A 22951-nucleotide genomic window follows, 5' to 3' on the forward strand; every position below is an offset into this window, starting at 1 on the left:
GGAGCTGGGATGCTTTGCAACTTTAGAGCAGGGATGGCAGTGGAGACAGGCTTGGAGCTTGCCATCCATGGGATCTTTTGTAGTGTGTAGGGCCACTGTGCACAGCAGCAGTCCAGAGAGGTTCCTGCTCTCCATTTGGGTGATTCCTGGTTTATAAACTCCATCCATACAGACTTGCATGGGTCCAGTAATGTCTGCTGGCCCAGCCCTCCACCCAGCCCCTTGCTCCAGGCTGGACCACCACCTGCCTGTCCCTGTGACAGGCATCCTCTGCCAGAGCAGGTCCCAGGCACACACAGAGCTGTCATCTGCCTTCTGTCTGCCGGGCCTCAGGCACCCTGCAGCCCTCCCTGCCTGCAAGAAGGGCTGTTATCCTGGCACAGATGGGTGGATGGTTTGCCCCGGGCTCCAGGGTGTCACAGAGCCAGGTGGAGAACAGTTGCGCTCTGTTCTCTATTAAAACTCATCTCTATATCTGGGACTGGGGAAACAGCTGATGCTGAGAGCTGTCCTATCTCCTTCCTCAGTCCATGACACACTTCAGACATCAGCCTGTGTATTGCACTGTTTTGACAGGAACTGGATGTGTCTTGGAAAGGCTGAAATTTCCTAAAAAAGTCAATGCTTGGAGGACTGTCAACGTCAGAGCATCCCAGTGTTCTCTCCCTCTTACCACCATTAAAAGTCCTGGCCCAGAGCATCACCTTTTTTACAGCATTTCTGCAGTTAAATGGGTCATCTCTCCCCAGCGCTGGGGGAAAGTTTGAAATCCCCCCTACCCTGGGAAGAGCTGCTCAGGAGGACAACAAGCAGCCCTAATAAGCAGCCAAGGACCTCTGTGGTGTGCAGAGACACCATGTTCTTCCAGACCTGAGACCTCTGGCCATTGAACAGGACCGAGGGCCCCGGGGATGCTATCTGTTGGTGCCCATCGTCTGCTCCCAGCTAGGACTCTGTCCAGGGCTGGAAAGGCTGGGCTTCATCTGCCCTGTGGTTACCTCAAGCCTGGAAGTGAGGATAGCAGAGACACTTGGATGCTCCTAATGTCCAGGGTGCAGTTTCCCTCCTGCATAACTAACCATCAAGTTAGCAACAGTAGCACCAACTCAAGGATTTAGGATTTGTCACCATAGCTGGTGACTTGAGACTCCTGTTGTTCCCCTTCTTTAGGTTTGCTTCTCCCCCAGGTTTTCCAGGCTTTTGGATGTGCCCACAAAAACAGGCAACCTAACCTGGCTGCAGAGGCCCTGGGGAAATGTGCTGCTGCTTCTGATCATAACCAAGTGTTGTAAGAAGAACCAGATGATACAGTCAGTAGTTCTGCTGGGTGCTTTGATATGAAAGGAGCAGGAGGGGAGGAGGGATTTTACTTTTTTCCCTTCCTTTTTTTTTTTCCTGAGGTCTTTGCTTTTCCTTACAAGTTTATAAATCACTCAACGGATCTTTCTCCCCCCTTTCAAGTCAGTCTCAGATTGATCCCTGTGCCCATGTGTTGAGCACGCAGCCTCAGGAGCCCCACACGTGCACAGCAGCAGGATGTGTTCAAAGGCATTGCTGCAGGCAGCCGCCTGCAGGCAGCCCCTGCCTCGCCTTGGCAGCACCTCAGGGAGGGGAGGTGAAGCTGGGGCTGGACTGGGATCTGATGTTGCCTCCTCCCTCTTGCTTTTCAGGTTGCCTGTCCTGGAGACCACGGCACCGTCCGGCGATGTGACTCACCCTCACCACCTGGTCTCAGTGGTCCCCAGCAGGTACCCGCGCTGGTTCACCCTGGGGCACCTGGAGTCACAGCAGTGTGAGCTGGCCTCCACCATGCTCACCGCAGCCAAAGGTTGGTGGCAGGGCACTTCTCGGGCAGGGTTGATGGAATGATGGTGCACAAGAGCATTGAAGAGTTTTTTGCTGGAGAAGGGAGGGAGCTCTTGCTTCTGCTGGCACTGGCAGAGACTGGCTGGGTGCCCCATTGGCAACCTGCTGTGGGCAGGGCACAATGAGCTGGCCTCGAGAATCTGGGGTTTCTGGGATTCTTGTCCCAAAGGGCTCATGGTCCAGCAGGGCAGGATGGGAATTTCCAATGAGGTATAGGCAGGCCTTGCAGCCACGGTGCTACAGGTTCCTGGATAGTGCCTCAGGTGATACAGGACCTCTTGGGCCTCTTCAGTTCCTGCCCAGGCACTATTATGAACACGAGTACGGGCTTTTTGTTGAACATCCCCCTGACCAGAAACCAGCCCCAGCAGGATGGCAAGCGTCTTGTGTCCTGTGAGGGTCAGTGAGCCAAGCAGTTACCACTGCCCTCTGATGTCCTGGTGCTGCCAGCCTGACAGGGAAGGTTTTTCTTTCCCAGTGAAAAGGAAGAGAAATGAGCTGTCAGAAAGCTCCAGCCTCGCTGCCTTGGCAGCCTCTTCTCTCCTTCCAGCCTTCTCTTCTAGGCTGCTTTACCAAGGTTGATGGTGTTCTGTCTGATTTGCAGTGCCTTGATGAAGAGCTGGTACTTGGCTTATCCTTTAGGTCTTTTTTCTCCCTTTCAGTGCCTAATGGGATGAGGATTTTATGCTGGGGATGTAGGGCTGTTGGATTGCATTTGTTTTTCCCACTATCCCCTTCCTCAGGTGTTGCCTTACTGCAGCGTGTCCCAGTGTGATCTTGCAGCCTCTCTTGCCCACGCCCCCATGAGCCATTTTAGGGAGGCTTGGATTTTGGTGGCAGTGCAAGTGGCTGTGGTGGGTGGCAGGTGATATCTTTAGCTATGAGTCACCCGAGATGTCTCTATGTGTCCAGGTGCAGCACTGGGTTTTTCACACTCCGTGCATGATTTGGTTGTCTTTGCATGAGGTTCGTCTGCTCAGTCTATGACTAGGAGCAGAAATAAAGCTGGAACCCAGTGTGGCACATTGCCTCCTCTGGTCTGTGCAAAGATCCCACACCCCACACTGTGTCCCACAGGGACTGATAGGACAATTTCCAGGCTAGGTGCAAGGTCATGATATGCATATGCCTTGATGTGTCCCTATTCCAAGATCCTGCCCCATCTCCTGTGCCATCATATATCCTAGCACCCACAACTCCTGTAGCAGAAGACCCACAGCACCACTGGATATTGTGCCATGAACCTCCTTCTTTGGGGATAGTTCAGCCTGTCCCAGTTATGAGTGCTATGTGCCTGGCCTGGGACATCGAGGACTAAGGTGCAGCAAGTCTGGGTGACCCCAGCCCAGATTTGCAGAGGAGACTTGCTGGGCAAGACAGTCTGTGTGCAGCAAACAGCTTTTCCTCTTCTTCCTAATGTTTCTGGATGAAGACTCATCTTTCTGCAGCCATTCAATACTAGGCATCTCCCCAAGCCCCTCCTTTTCTGGATAGAAGCTGCTGTACAGCTGTCAAACTTGAGGCCAAGGTGGAACATCCAGGTGCCTGGAGATGTCTGCTAAAGACAGGATATGTCTGGGATCACTCAGGTTTGTTTGTCCTCTCTGTGAGAGGATGAACTTGAATGAGGACTCGTGCTGTAGGGAGTATCATTTCCTGGGGAAGGTGCTCCATTGTAGACTGTTGGACTGCAGAGCCTGATCCAGCATCGCTGTGTGTCCCTTTGTGTGTGTATCCAGAGGGCCTGGCTGTGGTGAAGGGACTGTTCACCACGTGATACAGGCAAGAGATGGGGCTCCAGGGCAAGTTGGGGGATGTCTGAGCCATCTGACCATTCTTGCTTGCTCCCAGGGGACATGCTGCGCCTACGCACAGTGCTGGAGGCCATCCAGAAAAATATCCACTCCTCCTCCTTGATCTTCAAGCTGGCTCAGGATGCATTTAAGATTGCCACGCCAGCCGACAGCAACTCTGACACGACACTGCTCAATGTCGCGCTGGAACTGGGGCTCCAGGTATAGGATGATGCTGGGGATGCTGGTGGCCCTTCTGCCCCCCATGCTGTGGCAGCCGTGCTGGTTATGGTCTTCCACCCAGCAGGGTGTCCCCTGTGGATGGAGTAAAGTGATCCCTCCATGGTCCTGAGCAGGGAACCTCAGCCCTGGGAAGCCCCTGTGCTCACTGTGGTTTGGGTGGCGGTGAGGCAGTGCCACATAGTTGATAGCCAGTCGAGCCAGAGGGATTTTTGGGGAGCATTGCGCTGTTGGTGGCCTCAATAGAGCCCTGCAGGGCAGCCTGTCACCCTGAGTTTGCCTTGCAGGTGATGCGCATGACCCTGTCCACCCTCAACTGGCGGCGGCGGGAGATGGTGAGGTGGCTGGTGACGTGTGCTACCGAAGTGGGTGAGTTCGATGTGCGCTGGGGGGCCCTGGCCTGCAGGCAGGGTTGGGCATGGAGATCCTAGGGTCATGCTTAGCCCTGAGCATCTGACTTCTCCTGAGTCTCATTTCTTCCTGGGTAGCTGAATTCACCTCAGAGCACCAGCTGACAGGGTTGGGGCTGCAGCAGTAGCCGGCTTTGGGACTGGATGGGTGCCCTGTACCTGGCCCAGACCAGTGGTGGTCTCTATGCCCTGCAGTATGGTAGTGCAGGTTGGCCTCTGCCTGTCCCACTCTACCCAGTCCCTCTTGGGGCAGAGGCAGCAGCTCAGCACTGCTATGGGCTGGTTTTACCCTGTCTCTGGGTCTCAGAGGAGCTCCATGAACTGAGTCAGGTTCCAGGACTGCGCTGTGACCCCAGTGTTTTCTTGCAGGAGTGAGAGCCCTGGTGAGCATCCTGCAGAGCTGGTACTCACTGTTCACCCCCACGGAAGCCACCAGCATTGTGGCAGCCACAGTGATGTCCCACAACACCATCCTGCGCCTGAGCCTGGACTACCCACAGCGGGAAGAGCTGGCCAGCTGTGCCCGCACCCTGGCCCTGCAGTGCGCCATGAAGGACCCCCAGAACTGCGCCCTGTCCGCCCTGACCCTCTGCGAGAAGGACCACATCGCCTTCGAGACCGCCTACCAGATAGTCATTGACGCTGCCTCCACCGGCATGACCTACACCCAGCTCTTCACCATTGCCCGCTACATGGAGCACCGGGGCTACCCACTCCGAGCCTTCAAACTGGCCTCGTTGGCCATGACACATCTCAACCTGGCCTACAACCAGGACACGCACCCAGCCATCAATGATGTGCTCTGGGCCTGCGCCTTGAGCCACTCTCTGGGCAAAAACGAGCTGGCAGCCATCATCCCGCTGGTGGTGAAGAGCGTGCACTGTGCCACAGTGCTCTCGGACATCCTTCGCCGCTGCACCATGACAGCACCAGGGCTGGCCGGCATCCCTGGGCGCAGGAACTCGGGGAAGCTGATGTCCACTGACAAAGCCCCCCTGCGGCAGCTGCTGGACGCGACAATAAGCGCCTACATCAACACCACCCACTCCCGGCTCACCCACATCAGCCCACGGCACTATGGGGAGTTCATCGAGTTCCTCAGCAAGGCCAGGGAGACCTTCCTCCTGGCACAGGACGGGCACATACAGTTTGCCCAGTTCATTGACAATCTTAAACAAATCTACAAAGGCAAGAAAAAACTGATGCTGCTGGTGCGAGAACGATTTGGGTGAGCCCCAGCTCCTGCCATGCTTACTGGCAGGGTCTGGCCGCAGCACGGGGACTCGGGAGAGAAGAAGGAAGGAAAGTGGAGATCAGCTTCCCCCGCATTGGCAGAGGCTGCTCTGTTCTGGTTTTCTGTTTCTTTTTTGTTTGTTTTCTTTCTTGTTTTTTTTTTTTCTTTTAGTGTTACTCTTTCTTGGATTTAACCATTTCACACACTGAGAGGATCCAGAGATTCCTTGGGCACAAACCAAAAGGCAACCACGGGGAAAAAAGGATGGTTTACTCAGCCCCTGCCCTCCCTTGCCAATACCAAAAGCTAACCTGGAAATCTAATACCTCTTTCCTGAAGGACGTGGTTGCTGGAGGGATACAAAGGTTGCAAAGTGAAAAATCTTTAAAATTATGTGGGGAATTTAACAAAAAACAAAACAAAACAAAAAAAAAAAAAAAACACAACAAAACCCCAAAAAAGGAAAAAAAAAAAAACCGAGCAAAGAAACCTGCGACACTAGAACCTCATGCATCACCAAAAGCGATGGCTTTGCAGAGCGCTTCTCCCGCCCGCCCGAGACATGCAAACTCCTCTATTTGTGAAGATACTTCAATAAAAACAAGTAAAAGTAACTGTTCTCAGGGATTGCTTACTAAAAGTAACACAAAAAAAAAAGCATTTATGATACTGTAAATACTATAGTATATGTGTCAATTATTAAATTGTAAAGTTATAATTATTTATAATTCTGTCTTTTATTTGGGGGATACTTGAAATTGTTGTGGGCTGGGGCGATTATTTTTATTATTGCTATTATTATTATTATTGTTATTATTATTATAACTATTATTTAAAAAACCCACACAAAACCACAGACAAAAAGAGGAGGAGGCACACGAACATTTCTCAGGTTCCCATGGCATCGTCAGCAGCAAGAAGGGTGTGGGGGGGAGGCGAACATCTACTCAACTCACAGCCCTGGGACAGAAGGACAGACGGACAGAGGAGCAGCAGCCCAGCGCTGGAGGACAGCGAAGGAAGGAAGTCGGGGCAATGCTGGCTTGGACACATGCAGATGCTGGCGATGGAGGACTCAGCCCATCGCAGGTGCAGGGTGTGAGTGCCTGGGCGGGCACCAGGGCTGCCGGCTCCGGGGGAGGGAGGGGCAGCCGTGTCGCCTTCCCACACTGTTCCCAGCTCCGTGGTGCAGCCAAACGCTCGGCCCTTCTCGGCTCGCCCTGTGCTGGGGACACACTCCAGCCCCGGGGCCGGTGGCTCTTAAGTTTTGGTTTGTTTCTTTGCCAGTGGGTTGGGAGGGCTGGAGGGGCCAGGGCCGGTCTGGACAGTGACTTGTAGTTAGAGAACGTGCGCTAGTTATCTGCTGTCTGGTTTAATTTTTTCGCAAGTGACTTGTGTCCATGCTCTGGCCAGGAACCCAATTGTACTCGGTCTGTGTCGCCACCGAAATAGCAGTCTTCAACCAGTCTGTTTCTCTCTTTTTTTTTCTTCCCTTCTTTTTTTTTTTTTTCTCCTTTTTTTTTTTTTTGCGTGCGTGCGTGTATGTGTGTGTGCGACCTCTTCATCTGATGTTTAATAATAAAAGGGATGAACGTTACCGCCTGTGTCTCTCCTGCCTTTCTCTGAGTCGAGAGGGGATCACCAGACTTGTACAGAGCAGTGTCACAGACCCCTGTGCCCCAAAGAGGGGGGCACAGCGAGGACAAGGCACCCCAGCTGTTTCTGGGTGCAATTCCCTGCCACGTACAGTGTTAGCAGGTCCTTGCCTGTGCTGGAGACATGCCCCTATTGACGTCAGCTGGAGCAGCATTTCTGCCCATGTCTTCATCCATCCTGCCAACCTGGACCACAGTGAGTGTGCTGCAGTGTGGGAAGGGGTGGCAGGGAGCTGTAACTCAGGGTTCCTGGGCTGCTTTTTGCAGTGTTTGCTGAGCCCCAGGCAAGCTTGGCCTTGGGGATCAGAGAAGATGCAGAGGTGTGCACGGGGGAACGCTAGGACCAGGGGGATGGTGCTAAAGAGGCTTTGGGAGCTGGAGGAGGAGGGCCATGGTGCCACTGCTGCCATCCCAGCCAATGTGGCAGGGTGCTGGTAGTGCTGTGTCAGAGGTCCTCCTGCCACTTTGCCAGCTGTCTCCCAGGTGAGTCCTGCTGGGTCTCCCAGCCCATTGAGAACTACCCTGGGTTGAGAACACATTGCCCATTCCAACCTGAGCAGGACTGTGGGACAACTGATGCTGAGCCTCTGCCGGTGGTGGGCTTCAAGCCCCAAGCTCCCAGGCTGTGTCCCTGCCAGCCTCAGGCAGCCCACCTTCCCTAGCAGGGCTGAGCACATCCACATCCTCAGGAGACAGCTGTTGTGCCCTGGGCTCACATCCTCAGTTGCAAGCATGGACACTGCAGCCTGGCAGGGAGAGGCATCCTCCGCAATTTGCTGCCATCCCTGTTTCCTCATTTTGACCTGCAGAATGGGACTCAGGGGCTCCCCCTCACCGCACATGCTCTTCTAGCAGCCTGCCATGACTTCCCATCTCCTTCAGGGCCCTCCAGTTTCCCATCCCCAGCCAGAGCCACACGGCTGCTGCAGAGAAGGTCTTGGTTTAATGCTGCAGCCCAGCCTACAGTGAGCCCTGTGACAACATGGGTGACTGTGCCCAAACCAGAGCCCTATCCCCAAGGCCCCCGGTTCAACTGTGCTTGTTGATATGACGGGAATGAGCATGCACAGCTTCCACAAAGGCACCCACATGTTCAGGGTTCATGTCAGGGTAGAGGCCATGGCCCAGGTTAGCAATATAGCGTTGGGTCCCAAAACTCTCCAGCATCTTCTTCACCAGCTCGCCAATCTTCTCCTGTAGGTATGGTGGGAAACCATGTGTTAGACCGATCCAGCCCAGGGTATTTCACCCCCACCAGTCCCGCCCAGCTAGCCTAGAGGACTGCTGGGACATGAGCCAGTGCTGCAAGTAGGGAAGCTGAGGCAGAAAACCTTTAACACAAGCTAGAACTAGCCCCAGTTGCTGGCAATGGCCATGGCTCACCTTGGGTGCATAGAGAGCACACGGATCCAGGTTCCCTTGCAAGGTGACATGTTTTCCTATCTGTGCACTGCAGCAGGGAGGAAGCAGGTGAGTTGCTGCATGTGGTACAGAGGCTGAGGGCAGCCGGGTGCCTGCAGCCCCCACCACAGGACACACAGGACCCCTCAGCACAGCCTTTAGGAGCTGTAGCATGGTGGCCCAACTATCCCCACTTCTGGAGCATCAGTGTCCAGGCCTGGGGTGACTCAGGGCAGAGGAGGATGTCAGAATACCTGGCCTGGGATCCTGCCCAGACACCTGAGCCCTGTGTCAGACTTACCGAGCTTCCTGGGGCCGGATGGTCCAGTCGAGACCAACGACCTCGTAACCAGCGTGGGCCAGGTCGCGCAGGGCGTAGTGTGCATCCTTGGCAAAGATGATCTGGGGAGGGAGGAGATGGGCAGCAACTGCTGTGAGTCTGTGAGTCAGACCTCTCTCCACGGGCTGGACTGAAGGAAGCAGGTACCAGGGGATGCACTGCGCTCCAGCAGCCCCCAGGTATCAGGCTCAATCCAGGCAGCCCTGACTCACCATGGGCACCAGGGGCAGTGCCTCCTCCTTCAGCTTGCTCTTGACAGACTGGGCAATGTCTCGGATGTAAGGCAGGGCAAAGTCCTGAAACAGCTCTGGGCCCAGGTGTCCTGCATGGGACTCAAACAGCTGGAGCGCCTGTCAGGGACACAGAATCCTTTAGGCTAGAAAAGACCTTGAAGATTGTTAAGTCATGACCACTAACCCAGCACTGCCAAATTGGCCAGTAAAGCATGTCCCCAGCTGCCCCATCTACTCGTCTATCAAATACCTCCAAGGATGGTGACTCAACCACTTTCCCATGGCACTGGGAGAGCAGCACCTCAATCCCTCCTCCTCCAGTCCCTCCAGGGATGCTGGACCCTCTCTGCTCCTTGTCTTCAGTCCCTGCCATCCTTCTTGGCCCTGTCCCCATTGCCCCAGGACACACCTGCGCTCCAGCAGCCACCTGCCCCACCAGGTAGTCAATGATGACGTCGGCCAGCAGCCGTAGCAGTCGGTGGCTTGCCTCAGGGTAACGGTAGAGCCAGCTCTTGGCCTTGGCCATTGTAGTGGAGCCACCACCTTCAATCATGTAGGACATGAGCGTCCACTGTGGGGAGGAGTGAAGTGAGGAGAGTGATGGAGATGAAAGAAGACACAAAGTCCCAGCCACAGTGTGGAAGGCAGGATCTGTGAGCACCACAGAGCCTGGGGCACAGCTGCTCCTGTACTGAATGCCTTACACAACTGGGGGTGCCATAGCTGGTCTCACCCCAAGAGGAACCCATCAGGGAAACCCACACAGAGGAGCCACATCACTTACCGGTGCCCCCGAAAAGCCAATGAGGGGCACCTTGCCCTCCAGGCTGTGTCGTGTCAGTGTGATGGCCTGGAAGACATAACCTAACTCTGCAGTGACATCCATCTTCTGTCGCAGTTTCAGCAGATCCTCCACCTCCTTCAGGGGCTCTGTGAATGTGGGTCCTTTGCCAGGGACCATGACAACCTCCATGCCCAGTGCCTGGGGATAGGGGAGAATGGAGAGAAAGGAATGGAGCAGCCCTGAACTTTGCCTTGGTACCAGCTGCTGTTCCCCATGGCACTGGGCATGGCTCTCACCTGGGGCACCACCAAGATGTCAGAGAAGATGATGGCAGCATCCAGAGAGAATCGTCTTAGTGGCTGCACAGAAGAAGAGACAATGTTAGTGAGGGGTTGTGACTCCCTTCCCATGGAGGACCTAGTCAAGCACGAGGCAATGGAGGGCTGCACAGTTTACTGAGGCTACCCAGGATGGCCAGAACCAAGGCTTCTCCTTATCCTCATGTGGGCAGGGAGAGATGGCACACAGACCCCTGAGTGATGCTCACCTGCAGTGTCAGCTCACAGCATAATTTGGGGCTCCGGCAAGTGGCAAAGAAATCCTGTGACGCCCGTGTCTCCCGAAATTCTACAAGGGACCACCACAAATGTTACCCAGTGCTTGCTGAGGCCCCCTCGCTACCCCCCGCATGCCTCCACCTCTCACCTGGCAGGTACCGCCCCGCCTGCCGCATGCACCACACCGGCGTGTGCTCCGTCTCCTCCCCGCGGGCTGCGCGCAGGAACGTGTCGTTCTTCAGCTTGGGGAAGCCTTTGGGGCTGCGGAGCAAAGAGCAGGTACAGGCTGTCACCCACGAGGAGTCTGGGTGCCCTGCCAGGCCCCCACGACTGAGGCAGAGGGTGCCAGAGTAAGCGGCTCGTCCCCACTCCCTGACCGCAGAAGGGGCTTCGGCCCAGCTGTGACAAAATGTGATAAATTCTCTCCACCACAGCCCAGGACTTCTTCCTGCTGAAGACGGCGGGGCCCCCTGGGGGAGAGGCGATGCGCTGCCCAGGACCCGCGAGATTAAGTTATCGGGGCCACCAGTTGCTCCCGCCTGGAGAGATTCGGGACGAGCGGGGCGCGGGGCGGGCAGTCCTGCACTCCCCCCGGTCTGTGCCAGGCCACGCGTCCCCGGCCTCCCCGTCCCCAACCCCACCGCTGTGGGGCTGCTGGAGTCCGGCCTGCGCCGGGGAGAGGGACCCCGGCAACTGCGGGGTCTACGGGAACAAAGTCCCTAAAACTTCCACTTGGGACCAGTGACTTAACTACCGTACCATTGGCCCTGCTGATCCCTCTCAGTGCAGGATCGCCCCCCTCCCTCCCCGCCCACAGCCCCTCCAGTGACCCAGTACTGGACTCCTGTGACAGCACCACAGTCTCAGGGCCACTCCAGTGCCTCGGCGGTGTCCCCAGAGCCACACCAGGGTCCCCGGCACAAGATCTCAGCACGAAAGCACTATCCCCAGTGCTCCCACAGTGCCAGATCGCAGTTCCCAGAGCCACGCCAGTATGCCCCGTGCAGGCGCCGGAACACGGCCCCGTTACCACACTAGGAAAGGACGCAGGCCTGCTCCGTCCCGCTTACTCACAGGAACCGCTCGCCACCCTCCATTCTCCTGCGACGCTCCCCGGCCTCTCCGTTGCCTCCCGACGAGGGGCGGCCCACCCCGTCCCGCCCCCATTCCGCCTTCATCCCGCCCCGCCGGCGCCGCCATCTCGACGTAGTCCCGCCTCTCCTCCCGCCGCCATCTTGTCCCGCCCCCGTGCCCGGCTGCCCGCCCCTCCGTACGCTGCCATTTAGCCTCGCTCCTCTGTACATGGAACGGGCGCCGCCATCTTGCTCGACGTACGCCCCTTCGGGCGCCGCCATCTTGCCTGTCGGCGGGTGGGGTTCGCCGTAAACCGGAGCGTCGCGGAGCCGGCGTCCGGAGCGCGATGATGGCGGGCGGGGAGGCGCCGCACCAGGTGCTGGGCCGGCTGCGGTTCCTGCTGCAGTGCAGCGAGTGTTTCCGCCGCGCCCAGGCGCTGCCCGCCGCGCTCTGCTACGTGCCGCGGGAGGTGCAGTACAAGATCTGCAAGGACCCCTCGGCCGCCGCGGCCGCCGCCGCCCGCAGCCTGCTCAGCGTGTGGGACAGCCCGGGGCCGGCGCGGGGCGGCAAGCGGGCGGCGCGGGCCACCATCGAGGTGCGGAAGGGCGGCTGCCTGCGCGCCACCGGCGAGGAGTACTGCAACGGCGCCGGGCTGTGGGTCAAGCTCAGTAAGGTAACGCGGGTGCGGCGGCTCGCGAAGGGCCCGGCCCGGCCTCGCCTGATCGCCGACTGTCCCCACAGGAGCAGCTGGAGGAGTACCTGAGCGGCTGCGATCTCGAGGAGGGATGGGTGCTGGCGTGCAAGCATGCCGACGGCGGGGACCGGCTGGTGCCCGTGGAATCCACGGAGCGGATCCAGCGGCAGCAGCAGCTGTTCGGGGTGGATTACAAACCCGTCATCAGGTGTGGGGCCGCCGCGGTGTCCTGCTGGGTCACCGGGGGCGCTCACCTCTGTGCGGGCTCGGGACGCTGCCCCATGGCCCCTCCTGCCTTGGGCTGGGGAACCCCCGGCCTGCTTGATAGGTTTCATGGACGTGAGGCTAGAGAGATGACGGATGTGGAGTGACCTGGGTTTGGCTCAGGCACTGTGCTTTTCACATGCCCAGCGGGGTGTGGAAGGAGTAGACATGGTTGGAAAGTAAAGAGCAGCAGATCATATTGGAGGTGATGGAGGATGGAGCACAGTGGGGCTTTAAACCCAAATCTTCACCTTACAGCTACTCTTGGATTGTGACGGAGGGTCACACGTGCGGCTGCTGTTAGGAGCATGAAAGGATGAAGCAGGCCAGCAGGAGGTCAAGCAGAGCAGGAAAGCTTCTACTTTATTTTTCTGACTCTATATATATACAATTTTACAGACAGGCCAAGATTGGCTACACAGGTAGCCACCTCTTTGACCTCGTTGGTGAACATCACCATCAATCATCTTTCTCCTCCCAGAGGAGAAGAATGTAGACATGAGATTATTTTCTAAAAACATACATAGTTTACTTGAAGCTGCATGAGAACAAAATGCAAACAGTGAAAAGCAGGCAAACTTGAGACAACATTGGATCACTAACTTCTTGTTCCTCCTGGGATTTCTCACTCTACTTCTCTGTGTTGTTTCAGATGGGAGCAGGTGGTGGATCTGACATATTCCCTGCGCCTTGGAGCAAAGCCCAGGCCCATGGAGCCGGATGAGGCTGCAGTAGAGAAGCTTAGGTATGAACTCTTTCCTGGCTTCTGCTTTGGTGGGGACAAGCTCCTGTCTCTTGTGACTGCTCAGACAGCTGTCTCCTGAGGGGTAGAGGGGAAGACAGGCACTTCTGCACAGCACAGTCTTGTTCCAGCTATGCCTGCAAAAAGCAGGAAACCGAGCAAGATAAGCAGGATATGGACCTTCCCTTTTTGACTCATTAGCCTGGCTACCTCTGGCTCTCCAAACCCAGTAATCCCTTTCCCCTACTAGGTTTGTGCCCCCAACATGGACTTATGAATGTGATGAAGACCTGGTGCATTTTCTGTATGACCACATTGGGAAGGAGGATGAGAACTTGGGCAGCGTTAAGCAGTATGTCGACAGCATCGATGTCTCATCCTACACGGTGGGTTAAAGAGACAAAGCTACATCAGTCTCGCTGTGCCATGGAGCTGGGGAGCATGGATTGTGCTTTCTGTGCTCCTCTGGCCTGGACTGGATGTTTGAGGATGTGGGAGAAAAGCCTGAGGTGTACCATGCAGCATGTTGTGTAATGTAGCCCCTGGAGGGACAGTGGTTTAAGAAGCCAGTGCTAACACTAGCTGCAAAGCTGATTTTAGGGAGGGTTTGATACTCTGTGCTGTTTGTGTGACCCCAGAGCACCTCAGAGGGTCAACCCCCACAGTGTCCTGTGTGCTCTGCACTCCCAGTGTCTACCCACAGCCCAGGAAAGGGAACAGGCCAATGTGATGCCCTCTGACATTAAGATTCATGATGAAAGTAACCACTAAAGAGAAGTTAATCCTACACCCATCTGATCTTCCTTTCATTCACTTGCCCTCTTCCAGGAGGACTTCAATGTGTCATGCCTGACCGACAGCCATGCTGACACATACTGGGAGAGTGATGGGTCCCAGGGCCAGCATTGGGTTCGGCTCAACATGAAGAAAGGCACCATTGTCAAGTGAGTCATCTCCATCTGCTCTACAGAGTCATCTCTGCTCTACATTGTGACTACCGACTGGGGCAAGCTTTGCCACTCCCTTTCTGCCTGAGTGTCATGGCCCAGATTCACGCTGTGCTCCCTGCCCCTCAGCCCTTTCTCTGGCTCTGGTCTTGAACGAGTTTTAGCATTGTCGCAGGTACTTGGGAATCCCAGTTTGGTAACAATGTGACCAGGTGATGAGAGGGAGTAGGAATAGGTGTTCATATACAGTTGCCTTTTCCTTAATGTCTTGCTTCCCTTTGCAGGAAGCTGCTGCTGACAGTGGATACTACTGATGAGAACTTCATGCCCAAGCGTGTCGCTGTGTATGGGGGCGAGGGGGACAGTCTGAAGAAACTGAATGACGTCGGCATTGATGAGTGAGTGGGTGGAGGTGCACAGGGTGTCATGGCTCTTGCAGGGGCCCAAGGTGCTGAACACTGGCCTTAGGCAGTCATGCAGGTTCACTCTGCCTGACATGTACAATATGTATGTAATATGTATTGTACATACATGTACATGTATGTACAGTAGCATGGTATGGTCATCAGGCTCTCATCTGATTGTGGAACACATCAGAATCATGGCACCTGGACCTGAGTCACCAGCAGGTTCAGGCATTCAGCTGTATTGTAAGCAAGAACTGAGTTCTTGCCTTTGGCTTCCATTTCAAAAGATGCAAACCGTCTTCCAAGTGTCTGAGTGGATTTTGGCGGGATGGGTGAGGGAACAGCCCTTCAGTCCTCATCTGTGCTGTGTTTGCAGGAGCTATACTGGGGATGTGTGCATCCTTGAGGACATGACAACACACCTGCCTGTCATTGAGATACGGATTGTGGAGTGCAGAGGTAGGGCTGGCTGTTGTGGCCACATCCATAATGGCACCTGTAAAATACTGTAGATCAAGAGTTTGTTCTTTGACTTGTACTTCTCCCTGTGAGCTGTTTTAGATGAGATTCAAAAGAACCATGGGAGACTCCTGGGAGATCTGAAGTTTTGCAAGTTCTCAGCTTTCATCCTATCTTTCTCTGCCTTCAATTATTTAATTCTTTTTCTCCTGTAAATGCCCTGCTTCTTCTTCACAGAGGTATTTGAGGCTCTCAGTGCCCGGCCCCAGAGCTGGTGGAGCTGGTACATCCCTACTGTTTTTGCTTATAGACCTCCTACGCTTAATTTAAGGCTTGCTTTCTTGCAATCTTGGCATATCATCCATGGTCTTCCTTGGCAGATGATGGGATTGATGTTCGTATTCGAGGCATCAAAATCAAATCCTCCCGACAGAGGGACCTGGGACTCAGTGCTGACATGTTCCAGCTGCCCAATTTGGTGCGTTACCCTCGCCTAGAAGGGACTGACCCTGACCTGCTGTACCGACGGGCCGTGCTCATTCAAAGGTACTGTGTGGAGGGGAGCAGACAGCGATGGATGCCATCTCCAGCCTGTGCATGGCTGGTAGATGTGGAGCTATGACACTCCTTTTGAGACAGACATCTTAGACACTGAAGATTATAGGAGTCATTTGGGAACAAAGTGGGCTCTCTAGGGTGGCTCTCTCATGCTTTCAGAGGAGTTCTGTAGCTCAAGTTTACAGTGTGCTGTTTGTCACAAGCACAAGCGTACCTGTGCAGTGTTGGGGGCAGGTGTAAGCAGAGTCACCTGTAAAGGATGCAAAATCCATGCAGTGCCCAGGGAGTGGGAATTTAGTACCAAAGGCTCCATGATGTAAAAAACTATGCTGGGTTCGGTTTAGATCAGTTATTTTTCTGCTTGTGTTCAGGCATATGTGGTCTGCAATAGACTTGTGCAGATCCCCATCAGTCCTTGTTGCAATACCTTCTTCTTTGGGATTTAGGTTCATCAAGCTCCTGGACAGTGTCCTGCATCACTTGGTGCCAGCCTGGGACCACACTGTTGGCACATTCAGCAAACTCAAGGTGAGCAATTTGCTCTGTGTCTTGTTGAGGCCTCAGTCTGGCAGGGTGATGGTGCTCATGCTGTGGCAAAGGAAGCATCCAGGACTTCTTGTTGCCTTTAAAGCAGTTGCCTTTCTGCACTCAGGTTACTAACACTGTGAAAGATGATATTGTTTATTTTCCTGCTAAACTGCTGATGTAGAAGCATGTAGCTGTGGGCTAACAAGTAGACCCAAACCAGAACATTTCACCCTCAAAGGGGCTTGGATCATAGCAGCACTGGGCATGCAAGCTGGTTGCAGATACCCTCCAAGATCTCAGTCAAGGACGCTCTGTTCCTGCGCTTCCTGCCAGCAGCTTTGAGCTGGCTTGTCCAAACATCAAGCCTTTTACCAGTAACATTTTTCCTGGCTTTAATAAGTTTTTGTATTTCATCCTTTGCGTAGTGCTGAGTTCATTCCTCCACGTGTCTGTTTTCCTTATATCCTCTCCAAGAATACACATGCTGAACGTTACCAGGAAGCCCCATTCTGTGTGTTTCCAGGCTCCGTGTCAGAAAGCACTGTAATTCCTGTCCCAGGTCAACATGGGACCCAAAGCATTTGAGGATTCTTGTTTGTATAGAGGAGCTGGCTTTGATTACAATTAAGAGGGATAGTAAGACTAGAGTTCTGGTGTGAGTGAGGGTAAAGGAGAGTCTAAGCAACACTGGACTGTGACTGTCAGATGACAGCTGGTGGACTGAGGGCTGAGTTCGTTATCCCCCTTGCGTAAGAATGCAGAATCTGAGAGGCAGAAGGAGAGAAAATACTGTCAATGAGAATGTGTCTGAGTGGGAAGGCCCTGGGAAAGGGAGAAACCTGGAGGTGCAGTGGCTTCAGCAGAGAGTAGGTGACATGTTTTGTGCATCGTTGTTGGCAGCACATCAAGCAGTTCTTGCTGCTGTCCAAGAAGCGCACAGCTCTCATCACCCAGTGTCTGAAGGACTCCGAGACCAGCAAGCCCAACTTCATGCCAAGGCTCTACATTAACCGACGCCTGGCCATGGAGCACCGGGACAACCCTGCCCTGGACCCCAGCTGCAAGAACGCTGTCTTCACCCAGGTACTGTCCCTCCTGCAAGGGAGAGTGGGGCATCCCAAAATCAAAATTATCTGCATTAAGATGAGTGGAAGGGACAGCTTGGAGCTGGAGGTAGACCAAGCCTTCAAGGCCTCTTCACATGACTCACAGGCTCTATAATTACATGTGCTGATGGTCCCATATCCAGGAATAATATCTAGGAGGGATTTGGGATCTTTGAGTTGAAATCTGTATCCTATCCTGGTTGCTCTCTGTGGCATTTTGTTAATGGAGAGTGTAACAATCCTGTTGCATTAAAAAGGCAGCAAAGAATTCTTGTGTGACAACAGTCAAGTAGCTGCATGCAGTTCTGTGCTGTGATTTTACAGCAATGCTGATCTTCCTGTGTGCATTCTCTCCCCACCTCCAATAGATTTGGGGCTCTGTGTGTGCACAAACACCCCAAACTGCTGTGAGATTTGATGTGTTGATGTACCTGCTTTCATGTGGCACCAGTTCCCTCTGGAGAGGGGATACCAACCAGCCTTGATGGTCTCTGCTTGTTGCAGGTATATGAAGGCCTGAAACCCTCAGACAAGTTTGAAAAGCCTCTAGATTATAGGTAAGCAGTATCTTGGGGAGGGAATGCACCATTCAGTGCTGGGACTTGTGTCCTGTCACAGCAGGGTGTTTGGGAAGTTCATGTCCTGCCCTCTGGAGAGGGTTTGCTAGGAAAGGAGCCAGCTCAGCCATGGGATCACGGCCCATTCCCCAAGGCGTCACCTCCCTACCAAGGGTGCAGCTGTCTCTGGAGCTGGAGATCTTACCCTGTCCTAAACTCAGACTGCTCCACCCTAGTCCCTTGATGTCCCTGCTGTGCCTGTCCCAGCACCTCCTTGGCTTTGAGCAGCACCTCAGGTGATGCCTGGTTCTCCACAGATGGCCGTTGTGTTATGACCAGTGGTGGGAGTGCAAATTTATCGCAGAGGGCATCATCGACCAAGGTAGGGGCTGCAGGAGGCCAGAGCTCCTCTGGAGCAGTCGGGGATTGATGAGGTTACTGTTGCTGTAGGTGCTTTTGGTTGGTCCCAGTGTTAATTTCCATGGGGGAGAGAGGGAAGGCAGGTTGCCTTGTCCTGCCACTCTTGGCTATGTCGCAGATAGAGTGCTGTTTGCTGGGAGGGGGACCAAACTTCCATTAGTCACTATTAGTCACTAACAGCAGCTTTACCAGTGCCAGTGATCCTTCTGGCTGTTCTCCATAGGCCAGGCAGGGGTGTTATTTCTCTTGTCTTAGTTTCTCCAGTGTCATAAGGCTCTAAGAGGAGCCTTCTGATCAACCCAGGTCCAGGTTAGACCAGAAATCCTCATCTTTGCTCCATAACTCTGAGGATCAGCACATGGGGTGTTTACATCACTAAAAATGCCCTTCTTTTGGGGTTGCAGGTGGTGGTTTTCGGGACAGCCTAGCAGACATGTCAGAGGAGCTGTGCCCCAGCTCAGCAGACACCCCTGTGCCTCTGCCCTTCTTCGTGCGCACATCCAACCAGGTGCTGTGCATTGGGAGGTTTGGGGCAAACCCTTCCACGCCTGGCAATGCAGTGCTGTCCCTGTCCCCTTGCATGCCAGGGACATACCTACTTGTCTGGGTCCAAAGCTTTTCTTTGTGAGGGGTTGGGTAGTTTGCTTTGTGGCATTTCATTTTAGAAGAGGCTCACAAATGCCTGGATACCGGTCTGTCACTGGGAATATTGGCTGGGGGGTTGGGATGGAGGGTTTAGCCCACTTCTGCTGTGAGACGTGCCAAGAGGCATGGCAGGAGTAGTCTGTGGTGTTTCATGCTGTGCTGAAATTATGACTTGGAGTTTTGCCTCTCACTCCTACAGGGTAATGGCACTGGAGAAGCCAGGGACATGTATGTCCCCAACCCCTCCTGTAAAGACTTCCCAAAATACGAGTGGATTGGTCAGATCATGGGAGCAGCTCTGAGGGGCAAGGAGTTTCTGGTAAGTTTTCAACCTCATGCCTCTGAGAAGATATGCTGCAAAGGGAGTTGATAGCCCTCTCCTGCAGCTTGTCTAAGAGGAGTGTGGAAAGGCTCTGTGGTCACACACTGGGAGATGAGGTGTTTGGGGCCAAGCAGTTCGGAGAACTCGCAGCCTGAGTTTTGGAGGATGCTGCTGAGAGCTTGGGAGATAGTGTTTGGTCTCTACTCAGCTACAATGAGCTCTGCATGTGGAGGGGGAAGTAGGGAAGCCTCTTTGTTGTCTGCATTGTTGAGTCCTGTCTCCATCTTTGGGGAGGTCTCATTCTGACACAGACTCAATAAAATCTCTTTTCTTTTTCAGGTCCTGGCTCTTCCTGGCTTTGTATGGAAACAGTTAACAGGGGAAGAAGTCACCTGGAGCAGAGACTTCCCTGCTGTGGACTCCGTACTGGTGAGAGGGACTGGGAGGCTGTGCCTATCCTATTCCTTGTGGCATTCAGCAAGGTGCTGATTTGTGTGCCTGTCCTCATGTAGTTGCTTCCTCTTGTGATATGTCAAATAAACACAACAAAGGACAACTTTTAGCTATAAAAGTTATAGCTAATAGCACTAAATATTGTTATAGAGATGCAGCCATGCTGACTGCTGCTTCAAGCAATGGCCCAAGGTCTGCTAAAGAGCTTTAGGGCAGCATGTCCCATGTTGTATCACTGTCACTTGTCTGGGAAGGGAGAACATGAGGACTCAGGCACATCATTGCCCTCTGGCCATCTCTCTAACATGCAGTTACTTGGTGCATGGGCAGGTGAAGCTCCTGGAGGTGATGGAAGTCATGGATAAAGACACCTTTGAGTTCAAATTTGGAAATGAGCTGACCTACACGACAGTGCTGAGTGACCAGCGTATGGTGGAGCTGATCCCCAATGGCAGCAACACCCCTGTGCGCTACGAGGACCGCAAGGAGTTCATCCGCCTGGTGCAAAAGGCTCGGCTGGAGGAGAGCAAGGAGCAGGTGACACTGTCCCACCTTGTGGATGGTCATTGGCTCCCAGAGACCTGCCCCCAGCCTGTTTCTGGTAAAATGCACTTTGTTTAGTGTCCCTGTGCTCATTAGGTCAATGGTATCAAATCCTTTCAGTGGGGTCCTAGAGCCTATGAGAAGCTAAGTGGCTTCTAGTAGCGTGGGTGATATGGGTGTTTATTCACAGCTCTGACACAGGCTTTCTGAATGAACAGGGATGCATCTCTCTGGGATTGTGTCCCATTTCTTCGGGTTCCTTGGAGCATGTGCTGAGCAGTCACATGGCTTGAATCCAGTAGAATCCCTAGGCTCAACCATGAGTTAGGGAGATAGGCAAGACATGCTGCTTACCTGCCTTGTCTCCTTTTCAGATCATGGCCATGCAGGCTGGGCTGCTGAAGGTGGTGCCCCAAGCTGTTCTTGACCTCCTTACATGGCAAGAGCTGGAAAAAAAGGTCTGTGGAGACCCTGAAGTCACAGTTGATGCCCTGAAGAGGCTCAGTAAGTGAAAGGCTTTGCTGTAAACTCTCTTTGTGAAAACAAGGCTGTTTACTGTTTGTGCTGGCACAAGAAGTGTGGGAAGCCAGTATTGGCCCTTCTTACAGTGAGAATATGGTCCTGTGTACTTCTTGCCTTTAGCTGGGTGCCCATGGGGACAAGACTGTCCTTAGACTCCATCCTGGGCCACATAGTAGAGGCTGGGGTGTCCCTAGGCTGCCAGTATCTCAGTCTCTGTGGAGCTGAGATGTGGATCTGGCTGTGCTTCCTGGGAGGGGTCTGACTATATATATTCCTTGCACCTTGGGTCTGTGTGGTCACACCCTGCAGGCAGCCCACTGCCAAAGAGGGAGGAGCTCAGATCTTTATTAAACTTCTTTTCTGTATCCTTTCTGACAGCCTGGTTTGAGGACTTTGAGCCACAGGATACTCGTGTTCAGTACTTCTGGGAAGCACTCAATAGCTTCACCAATGGTGAGCAGTTTGCTCTGTCCATGTATATCTTGTGCCATGACAGCTCCTGCCTGCTGGCTGGGAGCTGGGAGGGAAACCACTCGAGGAAAGCAAGCAGCTAGGCTGAAGGGACTGCTTGCTAGTGCTGGGAATTCCTGGAAGCAGCTGTACTGCCTCTCACATCCCTCTAGGGTTTGCTGATGTCTTTGCCTTTCTTTCATAGAGGATCGCAGCCGGTTCCTCAGATTTGTCACTGGCAGAAGTCGCCTTCCAGCACGGATCTACATCTATCCAGACAAGATGGGGTAAGTCCATTCTTCTGTAGTCTGCAAGGCCGACAGATCCCACACCAAAGGGGTGGGTTGTCTGGGCTCCCTGCCTCACTGGCCTGCTTATTCTAACCAGTTTGTCACCTTCTCCCCAGCTCAGAGACGACAGATGCTTTGCCAGAGTCATCCACCTGCTCCAGCACTCTCTTTCTGCCCAACTATGCCACGTAAGTTTTGATGCTTCTCTGTGTCTGGGGGACTGTGTGTGGGCTCTCTTCTTAACCTTGGTGCTGACCCATTGAGCCCCATCACTTTGCCACACTTACATCCCCTGCCTGTCCCATGTGGCTGCTGAGTTTCTCTCTCTGAGCCCCTGGTGAAGCATATCCTCCATTTCAAAAAGCATCTTGTCCTCTCAACTGGCAAATGCAGCAATGGCAGCTCCTCCTCCTATTTTGTTTTTTTTTTCCTTCCTGCCATCCCTAGAGCCAAGGTATGTGAAGAGAAGTTGCGCTATGCTGCCTATAACTGCGTGGCCATTGACACAGATATGAGTCCTTGGGAAGAGTGATGTTGCAGCCTGACCAACCAGCATGGACAATTTTTCAAGAAAACCGTGCAATGGGAAGCATTCTCTTGTCCCCACGGGATGTGTATATATAATAAATATATAGGTGTGAAGCATGGATCCCAGCAGTGGTTGTGAATGGTTGGGTCTTTAGCAGGGTGGGAGCTAGCTTGGATTGTAAATGTGATTGCAGTGATGGAACCCTGGCTGAACCCTAAGGCATCAGAAAGGTCTGGTAGGCTTCTGTAATGAGTTTCTTCTCCAGTCTTGTAGCTCCACAATGCTTGCTCCTTCCAGGCTGCGCTTTGCTCAAACAGAAGTGGGGTAAGGAGGCAAAGCTGCACAGCAGCTTACAGCACAGGATAGAGAACTGTGAGCTGCTGCTGAGACTGTGGGGTGGCCAAGATGCTCAGTGTGTCCTGACCACACTCTGTTGCCTTGTTCCTGCTCTCACATGAGGTCAGTGGAAATGAGATCATTTATCTAGGATTAAGAAGAATGGGGCAGTCTGGTGGCAGGTGCTGCAGGGCTGCCCTTGGCCACCAGGTGTCATAACAGACCTGCACAGTAGGACTGTGAGTGCTTCCAAAGAGACTCCCATGTTTTTACATCACACAAAATCTGAGTTCCTGTCCCTGACACCTCTTGTACAGCAGCAACTGCTGCGGAAGCTGCCCCCTCACAGTGGGTGGGAACTGTCTGCTTCCCTTTTGTTCTTTTAGTTCTGCATCCAGCATGCTGGTGGCCTGGCAGCTGTTCTCCCAGGCTCTTTGAGCCTCATTTTACTCCTGAATGCCAGTATTACAGCTATCTATTGTAGTTCTCATGGAGATCTGCTGTCAGGGCCAAGTTCATCTTCCAGACTGCAGAGGTTAAAGCAGTAGCAGGCATGGCAGTGCCAGGCTCTCCTCACCTCCTCTCGTCCATA

The 22951-nt window shown here is 53.8% G+C and overlaps 3 protein-coding genes across 5 annotated transcripts in view; 2 read left to right on the forward strand and 1 right to left on the reverse strand.

The window, feature by feature from the left end:
* The window catches only part of ZSWIM5 (zinc finger SWIM-type containing 5), a 96213-nt gene extending 89073 nt beyond the window's left edge, over nucleotides 1-7140 (forward strand). Inside the window, exons 11-14 of the mRNA XM_066324986.1 lie at nucleotides 1671-1828; nucleotides 3718-3881; nucleotides 4187-4268; nucleotides 4679-7140. Coding sequence (XP_066181083.1) covers nucleotides 1671-1828; nucleotides 3718-3881; nucleotides 4187-4268; nucleotides 4679-5541 — 1267 coding nt within the window. The 3' untranslated portion in view covers nucleotides 5542-7140. The remainder of the gene's footprint in view (nucleotides 1-1670; nucleotides 1829-3717; nucleotides 3882-4186; nucleotides 4269-4678) is intronic.
* A 982-nt stretch (nucleotides 7141-8122) lies between these two features.
* UROD (uroporphyrinogen decarboxylase) lies at nucleotides 8123-11671 on the reverse strand. 2 transcript variants are annotated; one of them, XM_066324989.1, is made up of 10 exons: nucleotides 11588-11671; nucleotides 10662-10774; nucleotides 10504-10583; nucleotides 10253-10315; nucleotides 9957-10154; nucleotides 9582-9743; nucleotides 9152-9289; nucleotides 8901-9001; nucleotides 8582-8648; nucleotides 8123-8392 (listed from the first exon to the last, which is right to left on the reverse strand). In XM_066324989.1, the coding sequence occupies exons 1-10, from the start codon at nucleotides 11608-11610 to the stop codon at nucleotides 8228-8230; spliced, it is 1110 nt and encodes a 369-aa protein (XP_066181086.1). In that variant the 5' UTR covers nucleotides 11611-11671; the 3' UTR covers nucleotides 8123-8227. The 2 variants fall into 2 exon arrangements, with proteins under 2 accessions (XP_066181086.1, XP_066181087.1); XM_066324990.1 differs by lacking the exon at nucleotides 8582-8648 and having other exon boundaries at nucleotides 8270-8392.
* A 134-nt stretch (nucleotides 11672-11805) lies between these two features.
* Nucleotides 11806-22136, forward strand: HECTD3 (HECT domain E3 ubiquitin protein ligase 3). 2 transcript variants are annotated; one of them, XM_066324988.1, is made up of 21 exons: nucleotides 11806-12260; nucleotides 12329-12489; nucleotides 13198-13290; nucleotides 13538-13673; nucleotides 14116-14231; nucleotides 14519-14632; nucleotides 15018-15100; nucleotides 15481-15646; nucleotides 16105-16186; nucleotides 17087-17269; nucleotides 17797-17849; nucleotides 18167-18231; nucleotides 18674-18777; nucleotides 19114-19233; nucleotides 19576-19665; nucleotides 20020-20226; nucleotides 20607-20736; nucleotides 21133-21207; nucleotides 21410-21491; nucleotides 21611-21682; nucleotides 21942-22136. In XM_066324988.1, the coding sequence occupies exons 1-21, from the start codon at nucleotides 11934-11936 to the stop codon at nucleotides 22024-22026; spliced, it is 2544 nt and encodes an 847-aa protein (XP_066181085.1). In that variant the 5' UTR covers nucleotides 11806-11933; the 3' UTR covers nucleotides 22027-22136. The 2 variants fall into 2 exon arrangements, 1 of the variants encoding a protein (XP_066181085.1); XR_010744217.1 differs by lacking the exons at nucleotides 21410-21491; nucleotides 21611-21682; nucleotides 21942-22136 and having other exon boundaries at nucleotides 20020-20290.
* The last annotated feature ends 815 nt before the right edge of the window (nucleotides 22137-22951 follow it).

Source organism: Sylvia atricapilla, chromosome 9 (genome assembly GCF_009819655.1).
Source record: "Sylvia atricapilla isolate bSylAtr1 chromosome 9, bSylAtr1.pri, whole genome shotgun sequence".
In the NCBI taxonomy this organism is placed as follows: Eukaryota; Metazoa; Chordata; class Aves; order Passeriformes; family Sylviidae; genus Sylvia; species Sylvia atricapilla.

What these genes read in the sequence shown, in the direction of transcription:
- HECTD3 (XM_066324988.1), top strand. Translation starts at nt 11,934, where the DNA reads ATGATGGCGGGCGGGGAGGCGCCGCACCAGGTGCTGGGCCGGCTGCGG. An exon ending in TGTGGGTCAAGCTCAGTAAG is followed by an intron (nt 12,261 to 12,328) that starts GTAACGCGGGTG and finishes CTGTCCCCACAG; the next exon opens with GAGCAGCTGGAGGAGTACCT. An exon ending in GCACATTCAGCAAACTCAAG is followed by an intron (nt 16,187 to 17,086) that starts GTGAGCAATTTG and finishes CGTTGTTGGCAG; the next exon opens with CACATCAAGCAGTTCTTGCT.
- UROD (XM_066324989.1), bottom strand. Translation starts at nt 11,610, where the DNA reads ATGGAGGGTGGCGAGCGGTTCCT. An exon ending in GCTGTGAGCTGACACTGCAG is followed by an intron (nt 10,316 to 10,503) that starts GTGAGCATCACT and finishes TCTTCTGTGCAG; the next exon opens with CCACTAAGACGATTCTCTCT. An exon ending in ATCCGGCCCCAGGAAGCTCG is followed by an intron (nt 8,649 to 8,900) that starts GTAAGTCTGACA and finishes TCCCTGCTGCAG; the next exon opens with TGCACAGATAGGAAAACATG.